General features: G+C 31.4%; 1 protein-coding gene across 1 annotated transcript; it reads right to left on the bottom strand.

Annotated features, from left to right (window-relative positions):
• Window positions 1–2002: 2002 nt before the first annotated feature.
• On the bottom strand, window positions 2003–5748 carry LOC124808903 (uncharacterized). Its single transcript, XM_065792712.1, has 4 exons — window positions 4536–5748; window positions 4280–4441; window positions 3503–4168; window positions 2003–3418 (listed from the first exon to the last, which is right to left on the bottom strand). Exons 1-3 carry the CDS (start codon window positions 4941–4943, stop codon window positions 3902–3904), a joined length of 837 nt encoding a protein of 278 aa, XP_065648784.1. The 5' UTR covers window positions 4944–5748; the 3' UTR covers window positions 2003–3418; window positions 3503–3901.
• Between the last annotated feature and the right edge of the window lie 15171 nt (window positions 5749–20919).

Here is a 20919-nt window from a genome sequence, read left to right as displayed (position 1 = left end):
TTTCGATTAAAAGTGAGCAAGCTTAAATCTTTTTTTAAAACCCATCTCACGCCATTTCTTAAAATGAAATGTAAGAACTTTTTTGCTCCTGCTAAACTCGGGAGTCCACCAAGGTTTTAAATATAAAAATTGTTTTTTCAAGAATAAGTTTTGGCTAAGATCCTCAATGCGCTTTTTGTAATAAAAGAATAGATTTCAATAAGTTCTTCGTTGTAATCTCATACTGAAGAAAAGTACTCCTTGAGAGAGTTATATTATCAATGTAAGATGCGTTTGGTAATGTATGATGTATATCCGTTATTTTAGGGTCAAAACCTTTAATTACGTCTACTAGTTCAAAATCATTTGTTTTTATAAATTCTGGTAAAGCTGTGGAGTCACTTTTTTTCGTGAAGTTCAATCTTTCTAATGTTATCAATGATTAAGTTCAATGTTTAAGCTCAAGGCAGTTAAAAGTACATAATTTAAATGTTATCGGAAGTATGTCTATTAATAGGCTGTCTGAATCCATTTTTATTTATAGAAAGCTTCCTGGTTTCCATTGGTTTCCAGGTTCTGGGTAATGTTTGAATATAAGCGCTTTTTTCGAAACAGCTTAACTATTATATTGTTATCCCATAGAGCTGGGTTAAATAAATTGCTTTTTCAGAGCTGTTTATTGAAACTTTATAAGATCTGTTGTACTGATTTTCTTTGATTAAATTAACTGATATGGTTGTGACACCTATTTCCATTTTTATATAGGGTTTTAAATCCTCCTCACTTATTTGATTGCTAACGCCTCCAACAAAAAGGTTCAAATTGACGAACTATTCTTTGGCCAGCTATTGTTTTTTTTTTTTTGAATTTTAGTCGAAAACAGGCTGGAGAATGTTATGTTTTTTTCTGAGGAAAAATTTGTTTCTTGACCGGAGGGTCTTTTATTTCTACCTATTAAGATGAAATTATTTAGATCGATGTCAATCGTTTATCCTGTTTTTGGAATTTTTGAATTTATTTATATCGGAAGTACATGATTGATTACATGAAGTACAGGTTGATTGGTTTTGAGCTGATGCATTTGCAAAGGTTTTTTGAAATAGAGGTTGTTTTTTTGTTTCAACGAGCATGGTTTACCACAAGATTGTTCAATGACGCTTTTTGTAGACTCAGACTCTGAAAAGTTCTTTTCACTTTGTGCATGATAATCGAAATTTATATTTGGAACTTGATTCGATAGGAATATACTCCGATTCAATTCCAAAGTTTTGTTTTTGATTTTAAGGTCTTCAATAAGATTGATTTGAAGAAGCATTTTCTCTCTCAAAAAACTGAGTATCTCTTTTATTTCTTTGTTTTCCATTTGAATTGCTTTCGAAACAATTACCAATTCTTTTAATGCAGAAACAAGAAATTTATTACTAGGCAGAGTTTCATGGTCTTTTTTTTATATGATTGGTTTCCCTATTTCTTTGTGTGATTGTTTTTCGCATAATGATATGAAGAACAAATAGATATTTCAGGATTTTCGTAGTGTAAAGTTATATTTATTTCATCAAATTGCTCGGTATTAAATATGCATTGCCGTAACCACCGGCGAAACCAGGGGGCCCTGCCCTTCAAAAAAAAATTTAATTATAATTATTAGGGAAAAACATATAGGTAAAATATTTTTAACAAATTTTTATCCCCTCCCTACTTTTAAAGAACCATAGGCCCTCCTAATATCAAAATTGTGGTTATGGCTCTGAATATGTCAAGAACTTTAGTAAATAGACGTTCACGAAGATTTCGAATTAAGTTTTTCGGAATTAAGATCATATTTTGAACTATTAAAACTTTTAGGTGAGAACGAATTTCGTCGATGTTTTTCAAATAATTATCTTCGAATGCATTAATGTCGGATTTTAAATACGAGAATATCTCACTGAGTGATTTTGGCGCCATATTTTTATTGTAAATGAAATCTTTTTTTCAATCACTTTATCGATAACAAAAACATATTTTAAATTTTATTATTATATTTTTTCCTCTTTCTTAAAAAAACACGTCTGGGGCCGTCCATAAAAGACGTCACCATTTATAAGGCATTTTTTGACCCCCTCCCCCTCCCTTTGTCACTAATTGTCCTTTTTTCCTATACCCCCCCCCCCCTTAAAAAAGACGTCATAAAATTGAGCACCACCCCCCCCCCCACAACCCCTATAAATATCATTCAGAATCTGATTAGGTATTTCCACGTATGTTTTTGTTATTTTGCCTTTCTGAAAAAAAAAAATTATTTAATATTACTTTAGTCTTATCCGACATTAAATTTAATCAAAGTGTATCAGTGTATCAACTTGCCTCACTCATCATCTATCCAAGGATTTTTTAACTGATTGTCAATTGATGTGATTGGAAAAGAGCAGTCCGGTTCGTCTGAAACAGTTGAATCATTCGGAATATGAAGGCTCTCCGTTTCGATTTCGTCCTCATCGAACCATTCAGCAAAGGCCGCGTTCTCTTCTACTGCAACTACGGCCATTAACTCTCTTTTGCGCTTGGCGGCAATGCGAACAGGCCTGACTTGCAAAACAGTAATAGTCATTCGGTTAATAACATTGGAATGAGTAAAGTTGACATGCTTTTTGAGCATGACTTGGGAGGCAAAATACAAGTTACAGTGCTTGCAGATTTTCTGAGACAAACTTGATTGCACAGAGGGACAAAACAGGTCGTAAGGAGGAGGTTTGAATGATTTCAATGATCGAGGAATGGTGCTCTGAATATTGGAAGCGATAAGAAAAAATACTGAAGAAAAAAAATTCTTGCTGGCGATGTCTGAAATGGATACAGCTTTCAAACCATCTTCTGACTGGCTGATTGGAATAGGTGGAGGCAGAAATCAACCAGGAATAACATGGAAGTAAGAGCTTCTTTTCAAAGCGCAACATCTAAGATCTTCACATTTCACAATTTGCGTGAAATATTGACTGGTGCGCACATGAGAGGCAAACCAGTCTTGATCCTTTGATAAGAGATGATGGACGTCGAGCTCCGTCTTTTTGTCTGGATCGATATACTCGGCCACCGTTGGAAACTGGTCAATCATCAGACCTGAAAAAACCGAGGCACAGCTCTTTCCAGCAAATTCAAAGTTTTTTTTCTCCAAAAGAAGATCCACTGTCCTGGCTTAAATATAAGTCGCAATGCATATAATTAACTCCTTAAGCCTTGTATCTATATTGTATTTTGATAAACAGTTGATATTAAAAATGAATTTGAATACCTTTAGAGTCTAGATGAGGTCCATAATGATCGTGAGGTAGGATCAATCCCGCCAACTCTTTACTCAGTGGAGCCATCCTTCTCTCGGCTCGATTGAAAGCACTCCGTCCTAGCGTATTTGTCATGATAAATAAGGCATCCAAATCATTTGTAAGGAAATGATGAATTGCTGTAAACAAAATAGATATTTAAATTAGAAGAAACATAACTGTATTGATGGATCGCAATAAAAAATTTGAAAAGAAGGCTATACCAGTTTCGATGACTTTAGCGTATCGTGGATTTTCATCTGGTCCACCATCAACACTGAAAACAACCACTGGCTTGACCAACTTGGTCAAAGGATCTTTTGTGATAGAATCAAACTCTGGCAGAGTCAAAAGTCGTTCAAAGTCCAATCCGTGAGCATACGCTGTCGATGATGAATGCTTTCCAGATCGAATAGCAACATAAGTGGGACCGGAATAGGAAACTGCGTCAGATTTTCCAAGCCCGTCTGGTTTTAATTGCAATACCTGCGTAGACGGACGGAATGAGTTTGTGCTTTGCAGCGATAACCCAATCATGATCAGGAAGAGAAACTCGATATTCCATATGCATCAATATAGGAGCTTGTTTGTTGGCAGCGGTGATTCCAATAGGGATCCGAGCTTTATGGTCTTGACTTATAAAGCACACATCCTTGGGGACCAAAAAACAGCAAACTTCTTCCACATTCTTTATAGTTGCTGTACAAAATGGACCATCCACGTGACTTGAATGGAGCCCGCATCAACTTAACTGGAACCGTGTGGACGTGTCTCTTTCCTTCAAGCGAATCGCTCCGTTTTGGCAGCAAACGAGTATATAAAACACTTCTGCTAAGATTGTAACCTCTCTTTTCGAGCTCGGCACCAAGCTCATCCAAAGATTTGAGGCTCTTTAAAAGTAATTGAAGAATAATCATTGAATAAGTTCAAAGGCTGAAAAGTTATATTGAGACCTAATATAGTACATTAGAAATATTTATTATCTAAAGTTGTACTCTCACCCTATACACTTCAGATTGTCTTTTCTCGTGGGCAGCAGATCCATGTTCAGCAAGTTGAATGATGACACGCAGTATCTCAGATTGTTCTACCTCAATAGTAGGGTGACCGATTCCGTCACGTACTTTAAGAGCTTTTTTCACTTCCGGGTGGTTAGCGAACACCTACAGTACCGAAAGAACTATACAAATAAGTTAATGTTCATTTTCTACAATATTATTATTGTAACTTATTATTATATGATGCGATAAATATTACCTGATTCATGACAGTTTTCTTTTCAGCCCTTGATCTTTGTTTTGACTTCATATTGCCAATCAAACTGTTTAGATTACTCGTAAGCTCCTGGACATTGGCCTTCTTCTTTTTAATGGTTTCTTCTTTAGCATCGGTCCATAAGCCACTTCTTTTTCTGCTCTTCATAGCAACTATTTCTTGATTCAAAACAATTATCTCTGCTTTGATTTTGTCTTGAACATGAGTCTTAGCCTTCTTCGTCTCAATTTGAACTGTGCTCAGGATGTCGTGTCGAGAGGCATCTGACGTGGTATCAACGACATCTATTGGCTCATTAAATTGATCTGAAAAATGCTGGAACTCTAAGGAGGAAGAACTGGCATGGGAAGAAACAGATTGCTTGGTTGTTTGATGGGCCCAAAATGACATTAAAGAACCTTTTGTTTCAAGACCATTGAGGTATATTTTTGGATCAAAGTCTTTACTTGAACCTCCAAGTCTTGCTTTTCCTTGATCTCATTCCATATTTTATGGACTTTTTTTTTGACTATCGGCTTTTTTCTCGAATGGATGAGCATTATTGTAAAATTTTATAAGCGAATTTAGAAGACTATTGCTATCCATCTTTTAATATACAGACAACAATGATCTTTTACAAAATTCAAAAATAACAAAAAATAAACAAAAAAATTTTAAATAATATTCACAAATAAAAACGTGTCACCCACACACACAAACACACACACACACACACACACACACACACACACACACACACACACACAAACATTTAGTCACGAAAAGTATAGAGTTTTCATAATAAATGACAATATTAAAATAAAAAAGTAAATCATGTCAAGCAAACACATGTAATTCTTCAAAAATAATAAAATTTAAAAAATATTCTTTTTTTTTTCTTCAAAAACGGAGCAATTTTTATATTTTATTTTAATTCTTTTTAATTACTTTCCATTCTCGAATGTTTATTTTCTTTTAACTTTGGTTTTTTGTCTTTCCTTTTTCTTATCTCAATTTTTTCTTTTGTTAATTTGTTTTAATTGGTTTTTAATTTTTTTTAGTTTTTGCTTCTTTATTTCTTTCTTTTTCTTTTCTCTATTCTCTTTATTTTTATTTTATTTTTTTATCTTTTTATTATCTTCCTTTATTTTAAATTTATTTATAAAATTCGTTACAAAAAAGCACCCGCCATTCCGGAAGTCTCTGCACTGACTTTGAATGAATTTCTGAATCTTTGAAATTCTGTCTTATTAACGCAAATACTGTAAAAAGTAAAGATGTGTTTTTTCCCGTCAAATTCCTTTTGGACAATCATTTGTAATATTCGCTTTAGACAATCATTATTAATCGCTATGCAAGCAATTCCCTTTGGACAAATATTTGTAAAACTCTATTTAAAATCATATATGATATTAACACTAAGTCCTTGGGGAAGAATTACGCAAAAAGAATTAGCACGAAAACCCGTAGCGATTAACTAATGATACGTATGATACGAGAAACTACCAAGGGTTGAGCAATATATAATTAATTGTAATATATTCAATATATTTTTTATACAAAAATAAAATTTAAATAAATATCAACACTAATTTCTTTCCTATATTACGATAGATAAAAGTATAACATTCCCTTACGTTAACTCCATCAAAACACATGTTTATGTAAAAAAAATTATATATAGTGACGTCCTTTTCTGATAACCCCCCTCCCCCTTGTCCTTTTTTGTCCTTTTAATCTGGACCCCCTCACCCCCTATTTGCATGACGTCCTTTATGGATGGCCCCTCTTGCTCGTAGCTCGTATTGCGTATTCTTTTTGTTTAAAAAATTATATATGTTTATTATATACTTATATATTTTTATATGTATTATTATACATTGCATTATTATTATTATTATTATTATTATTGTTATTATTATTGTTATTATTATTGTTATTATTATTATTATTATTATTATTATTATTATTATTATTATTATTATTATTATTATTACTATTATTATTATTATTTAATAATAATTTTCACTACAATAATAATAATATTGTAATAACTAATTTAATTAGTTTTAGATGGAACTAGAGATGATAGCTCCTTCAACAGTGATATACTGCATTAAAATAAAACATACTAGTATTTAGTAATTAGGCAAACATGTCGTTTCTTCCCCCGCACTTCAACCCTTTGTAACTCTCTCCCATCTTCCTGTTTTCCTGACTCATACAACCTTCAACTTTTTTAAGTCAACCGTTTCCTTGCTCTATAGTTCTATTTTTTTCCAGTAACTCCTAAATTAATAGTGGCTGCTTACAGCCTTGTTGAGAGTGAATCAGAATAAAATAAAATAAAACTTAGTATATGAAATATATAATCATTCTATATTTCATATACTAAGTTTTTTTTACATATATATATATATATATATATATATATATATATATATATATATATATATATATATATATATATATATATATATATATATATATATATATATATATATATATATAGTTTACAAAATTTATTGTATATTTTATAAGGCAAGGTGAATTAATCCAAATGTTCAAATTAGTAAAACAAATTGACGAACAAAATTTGCTTAACCGAATTGAATATTTTAATACTAATTGTCAAGCAAGAGGTCATAAATTAAAAATGCATAAGGAGTCAGTAACACAATCAGACAAAATTTTCACTAATAGAATTGAAAATGACTGGAATGTACACAAGAAATCATAAATTATTAATAGATATTTTATTATAGAATTTATAGAAATGGCGCTGTAACCCATAAGAGTTGAAACTGAAATTACATTGAATTTCAGTTTATAACAGACAAAAAAGTTAGCAAGGATTAAAAACAATACATAAGATCTGAGATTTGAGGTTAAAATTTAAAGTATTTATAAATGTTGTTTTTAAATTGATTTACGAGTCTCCAAACGTAAATCAATTTAAAAACAACATTTATAAATACTTTAAATTTTAACCTCAAATCTCAGATCTTATGTATTGTTTTTAATCCTTGCTAACTTTTTTTGTCTGTTATAAACTGAAACTCAATGTAATTTCAGTTTCAACTCTTATGGGTTACAGCGCCATTTCTATAAATTCTATAATAAAACATCTATTAATAATTTTGATTATATAAAATTTTAATATATAGTTACTACTAATAATAGTAATTGTAATATTATTGTATTTTGATAAAGACATGAGTCATATCATAATAGTATTATGATGTTATTCTTTTTTTTTTTTTTTTGTATCTATATGTATGTGTGTGAGTTACATTTTCAGTTGTGAGTGTCATAAAGTTTTATATCAGATTTAAAATCAAGTAATCATTTTCATTGTATTACAAGTGAGATAATTGTTTCATTTTACAAGTTGTAGTTAGTTTATGATAAATAAGCTAGAAATTTAGGTTAAATAGTAGTATTAGTATTATTATAGTATTATTATTAGTTTTAAAGCGTTATTGTTCTTCTTCTTTATATTTATACTTATTTTGTCTATAATTTTATTTATGCTGGAGCTTTATTTGTTTATTTGGATTTATTATTATTATTTTTTTTTTTGTTTATGCTTGGAGTTTTTTGTTATAAGGTTTCAAAGACTTGAAGTTTTTGATTTGTTTTTATTATTAAATAATTATATTTTAGAAAATGATTTTTTTTTTATTTCTTTATTTCATTGATTTTAACTTTGCCATTATTTTATTTTAGTTTGCCTACTGTTGAAATATGGTTTTAATTTAGTAAACTTCCACGAATTTAAGTTTACTTTATTAATCATTCACCAACAGTTAAAGAAAAATTGAATTCAACTCAATAAAGGTAGGATTAGTTTTATTTTCAGGTAACATTGCAAAATATGATTTAACTGTAGTTAGATAATATCTTATTGCTGTTTTGTACCATAATTTATTTACATTTATTTTACATTTATTTTACATTTATTTACATTTATTTACTCTACTATAATATGTTTGTTGTACTATTTCTTAAACCCCACAAAGTATACCTTATCTAATCAAACAAGCATATCATCGTTGTTTATGCAGTTGTGTGTCATTAATGGAATGGTTTATTTAATAGAATGTAATATAATTATTAAGCTTATTATTATTGTTGTTTAAAAATAAATACTTTTTTTAAATTAGAAAATTATCTTATCATTCTTGTAATTGTTTCAGTTGGTTATTTTATTTTTATCATTGTTATTTGTATCATTAATATTATTAGCTGGTATTTACTTAAACTTTTCGTAAATGGCCTACATTATTAGGTTTTTTTGTCAAAATATATAATTTGGTTGACAAAGTCAACCAGTTTGGTAGATGCAATTTAAAAAAAAAAAAAAAACTTTAGTTTCTTAAATAAAATGGATTAAGTGAATGATGAAAAAGAAGAACAAGACTTGTCAATGTTTTTATATACTTAACTAAAGGGGTCTATCCCATTAGTTGTACTCCCAATAAAAGAGAGTATATATTTTCCAGGTTTATAATGGAAGCTAATCAATTAAAAAATATGACAAAGAAGGGTTTATGGGTTGAGATTATTTTTAGCAAAGAGCAGAGAAAGTAAATTATTTGTTTTTGTCATAGTAAACATCTTACTTATCACCTTAGAAGAACAAGCACTACAAGGATTCAGAACGTTTTTACTGGCCTGGAAATTTTTGATAAAAATTTTTCCATATAATGGCAGATCTAAGCAGTTAAAGCAAAAATAAAAAATCTATTTTTTATTTAAGATAATTGTTCAAAACTTAAAATATTGTTATGAGTTTACAGTGATTCTGCTACAGTCCCTCAAGTAATTGTAGAAGAGTACACCCTGAAAATTTCAAGTTTTCATTTTCAATTTTATGTTTTGTACAAGGTCAAAAAAAAAGAATCCTGTTTAAAACACATTTAAAATATATATATTAGTAATATATGTGGCAAAAGTTAATTAGGTTGAATTGAATTAAAGGTTGCAAAAATAATTAGGTACTAAAATAAAAAATTTAGTTTACTAAAAGTCAGGAAATTGCTGTTGATATGGGCGTTGTTATAGGATGTTGTTATATATATATATATATATATATATATATATATATATATATATATATATATATATATATATATATATATATATATATATATATATATATATATATATATATATATATGATATATATATATATATATATATATATATATATATATATATATATATATATATATATATATATATATCTGTGTGTTATGTTTAATGCAGCAGATTCATTAATGAAAAATATAACAAATTTAAAAACAGGCTTTTTTTCTACCATTACTAAAAGTATCTAAAACTAAATACTATATAAAAACAAATGGGTTTAAAAAAGTCTCCAACACAAGCAAAACTTTTACTAAAACTTCTTTCAAATTTTTGGCAAACTCGCTGGCTGTAAGTGTTTAAAAAGCTACATATAAATAACAGAAGTTACCCTGATAAATAAAAAACATAACTTGTTTATTATAAAACATCAATATATCATGTTAGTTATAGTATTATCACTATAATAAGTAAATAATGAAACCTGAAAACTAAAATCTAAAATAAAAAATTTCATAGTGCAATTTATATCCGTTCAAAAAGCATTAATCAATAAGATAAATGATATGGTTTGCAACTGTATTTAGCCAATTAGATGGTATATTCTTGATTAATTTTCCATTTTTTTACATGCCATTGTAAAAAAACCATTGATTTTTTATGTAGTGCAAAGATGTGAAGTGACCATTAAATCCAAGAGTTATGCATGCCAAGGAAAAGTAATATTTTTCAATAACAATTTTTTTGGCAAATTCATTAGCAAAGAAGTTAAAATCTTAGGAATATCACACTCAATCACAATCATCCAAGTATTTTGAGATTTTAATGTTGTGTTACACTGCTTTAATTCTTTATTGCCACAAACTGGACAGTTTAGAAGCAGTCATTTATCTTTTAAATAACCTAGCAAATAATCTGTTGGGTAATGGTTTGGAGGCAGTTCTATAAAATCAAATGGATGAAAAGAATGACTTAAACATGTAAAACATTTTCCAACACTCTGGAATGTAAATGCTTCTTTAAAGTGGTTGAAAAAAAATGTTTTTGATTATCCGTATAAATTAAAACAAAATCTATTTACTATGCTTTATTTGACTCTCACCTCACATATTGTTTTCTATCATGGAATCAAAGCATAAGTGAATCGCCTATTTTTCATGCAGAAAAAAGCAGTCAGGAATATTAAATTTCTACCGACTAATACCCATGTATTCCCATTTTTTAACGAACTACAAATTTTAAAGTTACATGATATAATCAAAAATGAAAATTGTTCATTTATTCACAGCTGCCTAAACCAAAAGCTACCTCAAATATTTAATAAATGGTTTCTTCAAATGTTACCCTTTGGTTTGCAAATGGTTTACTCTTTGGGGTGCAGCTAGTTGTCAATTCACAAGAAAATCTTGTAGAGGTGCACTTAGTGTGCAAACATATAATACAAAATCCTAAGCTTAACATTCCTTTAAATACTCTGCATTAATGGACTGGAATCAACTTCAAAATAAATCAAAAACAATTCCTCTTTACAACATTAAAAAATATTGCTTTTTGTTGTTGCTTCAGCTTATTTAAGGAAAATATGGCTGTTTTCCTTATATAAGTAAAATAAAGTACTTGAGGTTTGTCAAACTGATGGATCAACCATACTATTGAAACATGCATACTTCAAAGATTACTTTATATTACGTAAATAAAGATTTTATATTAAAAAAAACTAAAAAAAAAACTTTTAATTCTTTCATTTCTAATTTTTCTGTTAAAAATTAAAACTAACACAGATAAAAAAAACACAGATTAATTAATCTTTAATCTGTGTAAACTAACACAGAATATTTTTTTTTTTGGAACACATACTTTGGATGGTTTAGAATTGTATAATAATGTTCGTTTAAAAACAAAATATTTGATAAAAAATTGGTAATAAAAGTTAAAGAAAAAAGAAAAAAAGAAAAACTATTTTCATTTATCGCTCCTATTCTTTTTTTTTCTTCGGTTTTTGTATGGTGAAGATGGAGGTGCGCTTCGTTTAGATATGCTGTTTTTTCATGTTTCTTCCATTTTTTCTTTATTTCGCTCGCCTCTTCTGATCGATCGATTTCTTCCTTCCGCTTCTTCCTCTTGTTTTGTATCTTTCGTGTTAGTTTTTTCTTCTGCTTCTTTGTCCGTCGTCACTTTTTTAAAGTAGCATTCTTTTCTTCTTGTTAGCTATTTCTTCCTTTATTGTTCTTTAGTTGTTTCTCGTTGAGTTTCGTTTGTTGGTATGGCTTGTTGGTTCTTTTCTTTTTAAGTTTTTGCTTCGATTTGGACTACGTTGTTTGTCTTATTTGTTTCGTTATTATTTGATTGAGTATTATTTTCGTTATTTTTTCCTTCTTTCGTAATTTCTTGGTTGATTTCATTTATGCTTTTTGTTTCGTACTTTTGTTTTCGCTTCCTTCATTTGTTTTATTTTCTGGATTTTCTAGTTTTACATTTTCTTGATTGATGTGTTTTTGGGGGTTTTGAGTTGAAATAGGTGTAGTATCTTCTTTTGTGGAATGTTGTTGCGTTTTTTCGTTATGCTGTTTTACTTTACCATTGTGTTTAGTTCTAATATTGTAACCTAGAATGTTTAAGGAGGATAGTACCGGTCTTGTCATGTTTGTCATCAGAGCTACCAATATGCCGGAGTAGTTTGGTACGCCTTTACCAAGGGTTGTTCCTATTATTGGTTTTGTGTATATATTTCTTCTGTAGCCGATTGCTTCGAAACGTTCTCCAATTTTGAAATTCTGCGCTTCAATAGGGAGGCCAAACACCGAAATGTGAGTTTGTTCTAGTTCTATTTTTTGCCTTCTGTTTTCGTTAGATATTTTAAACGTATGGTGGTAGTTATTAACAGCGAGTTTTATGAGAGCTTATTATTGGTTTCATCTGTTTTCATCACGATTTCGATCGCTGTATTTCTTCTAAGAAATTGTATGCCCTCGAGTTCTTCATCCAGGTTTTCGTATTCGAGTGCATTTAGGATATCATTTAATAAGAAGTGATTTTTAATTTCGCAAATGAGTGTTCTTCTATTTATTTCCTTTTTTGCTGGCACAGCATAATTTTCGGAGTTTTTATATTTTTATTCTGTTGTTCCTCGTCATCAGAAAATTTATCGCTACTTTATTCGATAAATACGTCTTTAAGTTATCTCACTGGCTGACAGTTTTGCCATTTTCTCGAAAAGAATAGTTGATAACTCTTAAGTTCTTTGATACTCCATTGGTTGAGGTTGATTATTTAAAAAAAAAAACTGTTTTGCTATTCTTTACAAAATTCGCCGTTACATTAAAAATCTACTAAATCCGATAAGTACAACAAATAAAACCTTTCCTAACTACTAAACATACCGCCTGAGAAGCCGCTTTGTGGGGGCGACTGAATAAGTGCGAATTTCATAACTGCGAATCTGCATAAGTGCGACTGGCATAAGTGCAAACTGGCATAAATGCGAACTGGCACAAGCGCGAACTGGCATAAGTGCGAATCACTTGCAAAAACTGGCATAAGTGCGAACTAGCACAAGCGCGAACTGGCATAAGTGCGCCAAAAGAATTTGCAAACATTGGCATAAGTGCGAACTGGCATAAGTGCGAACTGGCATAAGTGCGAACTGGCATAAGTGCGAACCAATTGCAAAAACTAGCATAAGTGCGAACTGGCACAAGCGCGAACTGGCATAAGTGCGCCGAAAGAATTTGCAAACATTGGCATAAGTGCGAACTGGCATAAGTGCGAACCAATTGCAAAAACTGGCATAAGTGCGAACTGGCACAAGCGCGAACTGGCATAAGTGCGCCGAAAGAATTTGCAAACATTGGCATAAGTGCAAATTGGCATAAGTGGCGAATTGGCAAGTTCGCACTTATGCCAATTCGCACTTATGCCAGTTCGCACTTATGCCAATGTTTGCAAATTCTTTCGGCGCACTTATGCCAGTTCGCGCTTGTGCCAGTTCGCACTTATGCCAGTTTTTGCAATTGATTTGCACATATGCCAGTTCGCACTTATGCCAATGTTTGCAAATTCTTTCGGCGCACTTATGCCAGTTCGCGCTTGTGCCAGTTCGCACTTATGCCAGTTTTTGCAATTGATTCGCACATATGCCAGTTCGCACTTATGCCAGTTCGCACTTATGCCAATGTTTGCAAATTCTTTCGGCGCACTTATGCCAGTTCGCGCTTGTGCCAGTTCGCACTTATGCCAGTCTTTGCAACTGCTTCGCACTTATGCAGATTCGCAGTTATGAAATTCGCACTTATTCAGCCTCCTCGCTTTGTGATCTAATAATTTTTTTTTTTTTTTTTTTTTTTTTTTTTTATTACAAAATAATAAACATTTACAATTTTTCTTTATAATAACATTAACTCAGGTTTTAAACTTTTACAATATAGTTTTTACAAGTGTTCGTAAATATATACATTTTCTATTTCGTATTTATTTTAAAAAATATATTTTTATATTTTTTATTTTGTTGTGTTTTTTGGTTTTATATTTTTTTGTATTTTTTGTTTTTTATTTTTTTACCGTTGTGCGGAAAGAAATCGAGAGTTTAGATTAAGTTAAAAAAAGGAGAAATTTTAAAATAGGTTAAGGAAAGGTTCATAAGGTAAAAGAATGATTTATATCCAAAAAAATTTAAAAGGAATTACAGGACTTTTATATAAACATTACGTTACAAACACTATAGATAAAAAACTTATGTGTTAAAATAATATTTCATAAAAAAAGGGCTGGCAGTGATTTGCTAATAATAATTTTGTTGTATAACATAAAAAATTGCAAGAGGGAAGGAAATCTTTACTAAACATACAACGAGCCGTTGTTTTATTTTAGGTCATATGTTTAGTTTCAGACTTCCATTCTTCATTTGACAGAAAACATTTTTAATACAAAAATACTCACAAAAAATGTCCGCGGTGTTTCTACGGACATGATAATTATATTTTAAGGTAATAATATTCCTGATGTTTCTGGTTATTACCCTGATCACTGCCATTGGGTCAATTTATTTGTTACTATACATGTGGTGGCATCTACTGTTCCATATTGCACTCATGATGGTTTGAGTGAGTGTCAACAGCAGCTGCGAAGTGGGGTTTTTCTCCGATAAACTCGCTGTTTCAATCGAGAAAATCGAATTTATCGGAGAAAAGTTGTTTCGGGATGTCAAGGAGTTATATACGTGTTTAAAAAACTCCCAAATTTCTACAGAAGGAGGACAGTAGGCAAAGATGTGCATGTTGTCCTCGATTTTACCACAAGTTATGCATTTGTTATTTTTGACGATCTGCTGCCTTGCGCTTTTGGCTAGCAAGGCCGCAGAAGGTAAACTGTTGTGTAAAAAACGAAAGAGGATGTTTTGAGTCGGTCCGCATGCGTGGGAGGTGAAGTTTTTTTTCCAAATTTGGGTCCACGGCATTCTTGTTTTTGTTGAACCGTTCCAGAAAAGTTCTGCTGGCACGACTGTCTTTTTGATTTTTGCCAGTTCTAAGTAAAAAGTTCTATTGACCATTCGGGAACGGGCAGCACGTTTGCCAGAAACCACACTTTTGACATTGCTAACGTATTTATCAATATAGTCTTTCTCCTAAGTGACAAAGTACGTAGTCTCAAAAACTTGAGTTTTTTCTCTATTTTGTTTAGAGTTACTAACCAGTTGAAATTGGTAGTATCGCAGTCTGGTGAAAAAAGTAACACCTAATATTTTGAAACCGGTGTTGTTGTTCCACTCTATGTCGTCCAACTCTGGGTACATTTTAGGATCAAAACCCCCAAGAGCGAGACCCTTGGTTTTTGAGGCGTTGATCACTGAACCACTTGCTTTTTCATACAGTTTTATTTTTTCGAAAAAAAAACGGACTGATTTTACGTCCCTGGCAAAAAAGTTCGAATCGTCTGCGTACTGCTGTATTTTGAGGTGTTTAGGTGTACCTGGTAACGGGAATCCGTCTATTCTGCTGTCCGCTCTGATCACCAAAGCGAGAGCTTTGGCAACGAAAATGTACAGCAAGAGAGAGGGGGTCACCCTGTCTAACTCCTCTTTCCGTAGGAACGTAGGCTGACAGGAAACCGCAATTCAGAACAGATGCCGAAACTTCTGAATATAAGGTGTTGACAAAAGATACAAAATTTTCTCCGAAATTGAATTTTTGGAGAATCTTAAGCAGAAACGCACGATCGACTTTATCAAACGCCTTTTCTTGATCTATTGACAAAATGAAACTAGGTAGATTTTTAAATTCCGCGTACACACTAAAAAAAAAGGTAGAAATTTCTACCTTAGGGTAGGATATATGATATACCCTTAGTAAGGTATAATTTTCTACCTTTTAAGGTAGAAAATTATATTAAAAACAATTATTTGTCATACAATTTTCTAACTTAAAGGTATAATTTTCTACCTTATAAGGTATAAAATTCTACCTTACTAAGGGTATATCACATATCCTACCTTAACTAAAAATTTCTACCTTTAATTTTTAGTGTGTAATCGATAAGATCACGGACTAAATGTAAATTTGAGAATATTGTTTTACCTGGGATTCCGCAAGTTTGATTTGGTTCTATAATTTTCCCCATTACTTTTGCAAGTCGTAGGGCCAGCGCTTTTGTGATTATTTTGTAATCAGCGCCGATTAAGGATATGGGCCTCCAGTTTTTGCATTCGGTAAGATCTCCTTGTTTAGGAATCAGTGAAATAATTGATTTTTTCATAGAGTGGCTAGTGTTTTTTTCTACGAAAAGTATTTCGTAGGCAAGTTCTTCAAAATCTTTTTCTAAAGTGTGCCAAAAGGTTTTATAAATTTCAGTTGGAAGTCCGTCATAGCCCGGAGATTTTCCGTTTTCAAATTTAAAAAGGGCTTCTTTCAGTTCCACGCCGGTTAGGCGGGTGTTAAAAAATTGATTTTCATCATCACTTAAACGTTTAGTGATGTGTGACAAGACATGTTTTTGGCTGTCTTTGCATAAACTAGTTTTGGTGTAAATGTTTTTATAATATGAAACAAGGGAGTTTAGTATTTAACCAGGTTCACTCGTCAATGTGCCGTCATTCTTGCGAATTTCGATAATTGACTTGTTCCGCTGTTGAGTTTTTTCCAAATTATACAAAAATTTTGAAGATTTTTCTCCTTCTTCAATTAGTTTTTGTTTCGCGCGAATAAACATTCCGGGAAACTGGAGCAAGAAAAGAGTATCGCGTTTTTCTGTGATGCTATCTAAATTCGGGTTAGCGTTTTGTCACTCCCGTTGGATTTCGTATTCAATCCTTTTGATATTTTTTTTGTTTTTCGCGCTTTCCTGTATCGATATGTGTTGTAATTCAGCCCTAACAAAAAGTTTGCAGTCGTCCCACCATTTTAAAATTGACGTATAGGACCGTTTTTTAGTTTGCCAATCTTGAATTAAGAGTTCAATTTTCTGCCTATGCACTTCTATTTCCAAAAGGGAGCAATTTAATTCCAGTATCCTGGTCCTCTCCTGGTTTTACTAAAATTGACAGTTGTTGACACGAACTCGTGGTCAGAAAAAGGGTTGGTGAGAATTTTGGTGTATGTTGTTTTTTTATGCGACTTTTTCAGGGCAGTAGATTCTGTCGAGTCTACATTTGACCGTCTGATTGCGCCATGTGAATTCTCTTGGGAAACTTGTAACGGAAAAAATCAACTAGGTTATACCTACCTTGGAAGACCCCGAGTTCAGCAATGCCGTAGGTGTGATATCTAAAGTTGTTTGTGCCTTCTGTGTCAAGAGGCAGGCTTTCGACCATGTTGAAATCCCCGGCCAACAGGACGGGTAGTCCTGTGTCCTGCGAGATGTCTCCAAGGCCGCCGAAAAAAAGGCGCCTTTCTCTCGGCACATTAGGAGCATAAATATTCAGCACCTGCATTTCGTGTTCGTCAATTTTTATTATGACGTTTAATATTCTTCCGTTATTGTCCCTTTTAAGTTCGTTTAAAGAAACATTGGATTTATAGAGAACTGCCACCCCACAACAGTTATGACTCGGACCAGAGTTCCAAATAAACTCGCCAGTCCATTCGTCACTCCACTGTTTAACAGTGGACGGTCAGGACTTTGTTTCCTGGAGAAGGATAAGATCGAAGGAGGACTTTTTGAGAAACCCAAAAAAATTATAGCGTTTGTCTTGGTCGTTTAGACCGTTTATGTTGCACGTTAAAATATTAATAGCCATGATGGGGAGGATCAGGTTTCTTAATTTGAAAACTCGTGTACCTTAAACATAAATATAATAATTTTACAACCTGACATAAATTGCACACACATATAAATCTTAACCTTAAAGCACGAGTTTTCATTGAGCTGACGTAATACTAACAATAGGACGCACTGGACAATAACATTCCACAAAAAAGCGCGAACTACAACAATACAATTTACGACAGCTTAAGCGCTTTGTTAATAATAGAACATGCATTTTTCAGGGTGTGCCATGCTAGACAAGAATAAAATGAGGATAGAAAACTAGGAAAGAATAATTTCAGAATAGAATGTTTTATGATAGAAATAAAGAAACCTTACTAGAAAAGAATTTTTACAAAAGAATATTTTTTGGCAGAAATTTTGAAAAGAAACTTGAAATACTTTCTAAGAAAGAATATTTTTTAATAAACGTAAACAACTTGCTTGGAAAGAATTTTATTTAATAAATGCGAAAAACTTGCTACGACAGAATTTTATTTCATTAATCCAAAAAAACTTGCTAGGACAGAATTACCATTTATAATAAAAGTGAATCACTGATGAATGATTCAGAAATTTCAGATAATCTTTATTATTTCACAAAGATTTTGTTAGAATTAGATTATACTTATAATATATAATGACGATTGAATGTTTCTTCAAATTAAAAAATTTACACCATTCAAAAATATATTGATATTAGCTTATTATAAAGCAATAATCGTATAGTCTTTTAAGGTTGAACTGAAATATTTAAGACCAGAAAACTAATTTAATAAAAAAATGCAACTAAGATTTGTGCAAATAGAATATTATATAGTAAATTTGAGATATTTTATTAATAAAATATTTTGAACTTTAAATGAAATTTTCTGATCGAACCAAAATTAATGCGATTATAATTATTTAACATTTATTCAATTAAAAATCATAACTGTAATTACCAAATTGCGCGCAAATTCTTTCTTAAAATTTCTTTGCTAGCACGTTTTTAAAATTTCTTTTCTAAAATTTCTTTGCTAGTACGTTTTTCCAATTTTCTTTGCTAGAAAGAAAATGACTTTTACTTGTGCGATTTCTATCCTAAAAAAGTCTTTGCTAGCAAGTTTTTCATTTTTCTCTGCCAGAAAGGATATATGTAAAAGAATCGAAAAAATTAACAAATTTGAGGATAGAGAGAAAATAAAAGAGTTTAAAAAAAAATTAAAATAAACAAAAAAAAACTAGAAAAATTAAAATGAAAGAAAAATCTTACGACATCTTCTCCGCACAATTTTAGGCATCGTATTTATCAAAGTTAAAATTTAAATCTTGGTCGTCATCGAATACGCCATCAGTGTCTATCTTTTCTTTTTCCAACAAAACCGCGGAGTTTATTTCCTCAGTGTTTACTACACATGACACTTCGCTGCTGCTTTTTTTAGAATTAAAAGAGTATTCTGATTTATTTTTTGCCCTTTTCCTTCTCGATACTTTTGTTTCCTCGCTTGACTCCTTTTGTTGTATTGCGATTGCATTTTTAGTTTCGTTGACTTCAACGTTAGTTTCCACAATTTCAGCTGTTTCACTTGACAAAGTGTGCTCTTTGTGCTCAAGTATACTTTTTTCAATAGAGATTTTTTCCGCAACTTTTACATTTGTCAATGTAGTTGACTTTTCAATTTTTTGAGATAATTGCGGTTGACCGTTGTGTTTATACCTCAACGTGTACCCGTCGACGTTTTGGTATCTTGGTAAATGGTTAAGATGGGGGTTTTGCCAGTTCTTTATAACAATAACGACGTTTCCGGTAAATATATTTTCGCCATGGACATTTACCTTTTGACAACTAAACGATTCAAAAACACCTCTCCCAGCAGCGAGAAATTTCCCCAACGTAGTTAAGGCAGTGGTACCTCCATTAACTAACATACCAATTGGTATGTTTTGAACTAAAACATGAACATTTCTAACATATTTCTGTGTTATTGACAAAGTTACGTTTTTGATAACTATTTCTGCGGCAAGAAATTCACTCACTTTGTTTGGATTGTTAACTACAAACTCGAAGAAGCTGTTGTTGTAATGTCTAGTAACACCCCACACATAGCACAAAAGATTTTTTTTGGCGAGAACTTCTAGAAACTCTTCGACACTACAATTAAGATCGCCATATCTACAGAGAAGTACAGGGTAAGCATCGTTAGAGAGTGAGGGTTTGAAAATTCCAAGGTTAACTTTATCAGTTTCACCACTGACTCCAGGTGCCACCACGCTGGCATAACTTTTAGCCATCTCGAAGCAATAAAGTGTACCCGATACAAAACCACAAGGAAAACAGGAATAACAAACCTGTTATCAATCAAATTCGCAAGAATTAATTCGTAATAACCATCGAACAATAAAAACAGACAAAAACCATAAACGCAACTAAAAAGTTTAGATGTTTTTTTTCCGTCATAATAATTTTTTTTTTTTTTTAATTTCTATTTTAGGTGCCCCAAGAAGTCCTAACGGTCTTGTCACAGAGCACCGCGGAAGTGCATTCAACCAGGAAGTTCACGCCTCCTTCCTTACCGTGACGCGAAAATATGTCTAGAGCTCGTTTCGAACCTGGATCTCCTGCTTATAAAGCAAGCGCTCTAAGCACTGCGCCACGGCCTATAGAATAATTTATTCTTTTTTTTTTTTTTTTTTTTCAACTAATTTCTAGTCCAAGGCACTAGAAGGCAGTTTTAATTTTTTATTTTTTGTTTATTTTTATAATTTTATGGTTTTATATTTTGTTTTATAGTTTTATATTTTTATTTTTGTTTTAATGTTTTATATTTTTATTGAGTCATCAAGAGTTTAAAAAGTAACTCTTGGATGTGACTTTTTAGCACTTGTTACAATTTATTTTTATTTATTAATTTTTTTAGTTTGTTTGTGCTGTAAATGAATTTAGGATTTTTTGTTTCGAATATAGTTGGTTCTTTATGGATATATTTTTTTATTCTTGCAGTTTTTGCCTTTTTTGTTTTTTTGTTTGGCTTTTATGAAACTTTTTTTGCCTTTCTTCTTGTTTTATTTCATGGTTGTT

Source organism: Hydra vulgaris, chromosome 03 (genome assembly GCF_038396675.1).
Source record: "Hydra vulgaris chromosome 03, alternate assembly HydraT2T_AEP".
NCBI classification, from domain to species: Eukaryota; Metazoa; Cnidaria; class Hydrozoa; order Anthoathecata; family Hydridae; genus Hydra; species Hydra vulgaris.
This window is presented reverse-complemented; position numbering and strand designations above follow the sequence as displayed.